Source organism: Polypterus senegalus, unplaced genomic scaffold, assembly GCF_016835505.1.
Source record: "Polypterus senegalus isolate Bchr_013 unplaced genomic scaffold, ASM1683550v1 scaffold_6792, whole genome shotgun sequence".
Classification (NCBI taxonomy): Eukaryota; Metazoa; Chordata; class Cladistia; order Polypteriformes; family Polypteridae; genus Polypterus; species Polypterus senegalus.
The window spans coordinates 4,574-7,986 of record NW_024383644.1 but is presented as its reverse complement, the minus strand read 5'-3'; the positions used below and the strand labels follow the sequence as shown (position 1 = coordinate 7,986).

General features: G+C 35.7%; 1 protein-coding gene across 1 annotated transcript; it reads left to right on the top strand.

The window, feature by feature from the left end:
- The first annotated feature begins 1,923 nt into the window (after positions 1-1,923).
- LOC120521560 (zinc finger protein 436-like) lies at positions 1,924-2,902 on the top strand. The gene has a single exon (XM_039743100.1). The coding sequence runs from the start codon at positions 1,924-1,926 to the stop codon at positions 2,674-2,676; it is 753 nt and encodes a 250-aa protein (XP_039599034.1). The 3' UTR covers positions 2,677-2,902.
- The last annotated feature ends 511 nt before the right edge of the window (positions 2,903-3,413 follow it).

The window sequence follows — 3,413 nt, the reverse complement described above, 5'->3', positions numbered from 1 at the left end:
ATGCTACAAATCAAAAATAAGGCACAAATCTTGTTAAAACATTCTTTTCTGTATTTCAATCTTTAACTTTATGGCTTATGGAGATCAATTCGTCTGATATTGACTTAACTATTCACAGTAACAGTTATTTTCATCAGGGGGGTCCTCACACATTTGCATGTAAATGTGTATGAAATGTCAGGAAAGTGTTCATCTTTATAATGCTACGTCTGAAAAGGATCATCTGCTTGGCAGAGTATATCGTGCATCCAAGTGAAGAATTAAATGACAGAACCCTTAACTTTCTACTGTAGGAAATGGTGGTGTATAAATGATAAGTTGCAATTATTTTTGAGGGATACTCTGATTTTTTTCATCCTGTCCTGATTCATGTCTGGTTCTTTTCAAACAGTGCCATTATCGACAGCTAAGACACATTTATTTCCTTAGCGGTTTTCCTGCTTTCACTGCATTGCTGAAAGTTGATGCGCTTAGCCGAGTGTTGTACCTAAACGTTTCTCATCAAATTAGTTGTGTCAAATGTCTTTGCTTTAAATACACCACAACAAACAACTAACTTTTCTATTTTAAACTTTCACATTCTAATTATTGAAGGTGCACTTTTCATACTTGGCATGGCATTCTGTTTTATATAGTACCTCCATAATGGCTGAGACAATGAAACATTCTTCTTGCATTTACTCCTTTAATCAACCGTTTAAAATTATAAATTAAATAATTCAGATGTAATTAAAGTACAAATTACTGATTTTCATTTAAGGGGATTTGCAAACATTTCATTCACACCTTGTAGAAATGACAACACTTTTTCTGAATCGTCCTCCCATTTCTGGGCACCGTAATGTTTGGGATAATTGGTGCCAGAGGTGTTTTTGATTCCTCAGGTGTGTTTCATTGCTTTAGTCTTGCAGGCCTAAGACGCCTCAGGTTACTACTACCTACAGGCTACCTTTGGTTTCTGTAGTTGCCATTGATCAACATGAGGGCAAGAGCTGTGCCAATGAAAGTCAAAGAACCTGGAAAATAATAATGAAATCATTAGAGACATCGGAAAACCTTAAGATTACCCAATTCAACTGTCTGGGATATCAATAACAAGAAAGAACACACTGGTGAGTTCAGTAATCATAAAGGGACTTGTAAGCCAAGTAAGACCACCACTGCTGAAGACAGAAGACGTTGCTGCAGATTTAATTTTGATCAGGACTTGCATACCCTGATTGTAACGATATTGCATGTATCTCTCTACCGTCTTAAGTATTCCATCCCATACAGATGGCATTACGTGACTCAGAGTGACTGAGATTCCTCACCAGTCAGGCAGTTCATACTGAAAAGCTGCCGTCATCAAATAATCCACAGCTATTAAGACCTGTAAGAGAAAAGGGATTGTGTGATTTCTGTATGGTGGTCTCTGTAATGAAGGCTGCAGTTCAGCACACACTTCAAATAGAGAGATAGTAGGGAGTCTAAATCAGCTAAGTCATCATCATGAGTCACAATGTCATTGTGATACATCAAAACTCACTCCTTGTGTAGCCTGTCAAACATCAGAATGTGAAATGTGTAATGAAATGAGATTTTCTATTCAGTTCTTCATTTTTCCACCCAGAGTTGCTGAATTGCCAACACAAATAAAGTCTGCATGGGTCTTACAAATGCTCAAAACTTGAGGGACCTTTGTGCCAATTTAAATGGCAAGATCTAGTTTTATAAATCCTAACTTTTGCATAAGAAACAGCTTTCATATATGTGGCCGAGCATAAGGAAGTTTTATACATGTGGCCCTGGTGAGCAGTTGTAATAAAGGACATAAAATTAACAAATTAAGTGTGTTTTCCAAGTACAACAAAAGTTTTATAATTGCTTATACTGATCAAAGGTTGATCCTAATTTCAGCCATCATGTATTTTATGTGAGTTAATGTTGATAATAAGGCAGCAAATTGAAAATAAGCACGTTTTTCTTTTTTCCTTTTTTTTAAAATTTTACACAGGAAAGAAAGATCACTGCTGTGTGGAATGTGGCAGAGAATTCTCTAACAAGAGTGCTCTTCAGAAACACACAAGAGTTCACACTGGAGAGAAGCCATATTGCTGTAATGAATGTGGTAAACAGTTTAGACATATGAGCAATATTAAGAGACACACTAGAGTTCACACAGGAGAGAAGCCATATTGCTGTTATCAATGTGGCAAACAGTTTTCACAAATAGGCCATCTACAGAAACACACTAGAGTTCACACTGGAGAGAAGCCATATTGCTGCAATCAATGTGGTAAATGGTTTTCACAGATGGATAGTCTACACAAACACATAAAAATTCACACCGGAGAGAAGCCATATTGCTGTAATGAATGTGGCAAACAGTTTTCACAGATAAGCAATCTTCAGAGACACACAAGACTTCATACTGGAGAGAAGCCATATTGCTGTAATGAATGTGGTAAACAGTTTTCACAAATGGGCCATCTACAGAGTCACACGACAGTTCACACCAAAGAGAAGCCATATTATTGTAATGAATGTGGTAAACAGTTTTCACATATATTCAGTCTTCAGAGACACACAAGAGTCCACAACAGAATAAAAACAGTAGCAGTTCAAAAATCAGTCCAGAAAACCAAGAACCCTTCAGGACTTAAGAGTGACATTCAGTCCTGTCCTGAAAAGTAACCAAAATAACTATTGTTGAGAAATGAATCTCAAGGAGAAGCCATATTGCTGTTTGGAATGTGGCAAACAAATCTGTCAGAGCTGTACACTTCAGAGATGCACCAGAATTCACACCGGAGAGAAGTACAACTGAACTGTCCTGACTAAAGAGTGAGGTTCACTCCTGCCTGGACAGTAAGCACATGTAACTGACACAAATCCATCCTACTTAGTGTTGTGTCAAAAACAAATCAACATGGAGGAGACACAGAAGTTTGTATCCTTTTTCCTTTTCCACAAACAAAATAAAGAACATGGCGTCATACAAACGGCTTCTCACCAAAGCCCCTACAGCCTCCACCATGTGTCTAGCTCTGTTTTCATAACATACGTATTACATATAGAACTATTAACATTGTATTATACACATTTCATCAGAAAAAAAAAAAAAAACATTTTACAATATACTGTACATAGCCTCACACAATAAATAATAGTTCAGCTTTATATTATATATTTTGCTATTTTAATGTAACAAAAAATAAAACATACCTTGACAAAAAAAGAACAGTTTCTTGCTAATGCTTATTAAATAATAAATCAAATCAATTACTAATAATTATAAACACAAACTATTAATACAAAATCAATAAAATAAAATGTAAAATAAAAATTTAAATCCAAAATATACACATGATTGCTGTACACCATGCCAAATTATGTTTTAACACTATAGCAGGGCGCTAAAAGAAGAAATG

Bases quoted from the DNA above. Each gene is read 5' to 3' on its own strand.
- LOC120521560 (XM_039743100.1), top strand. From the start codon at position 1,924: ATGTTGATAATAAGGCAGCAAATTGAAAATAAGCACGTTTTTCTTTTT.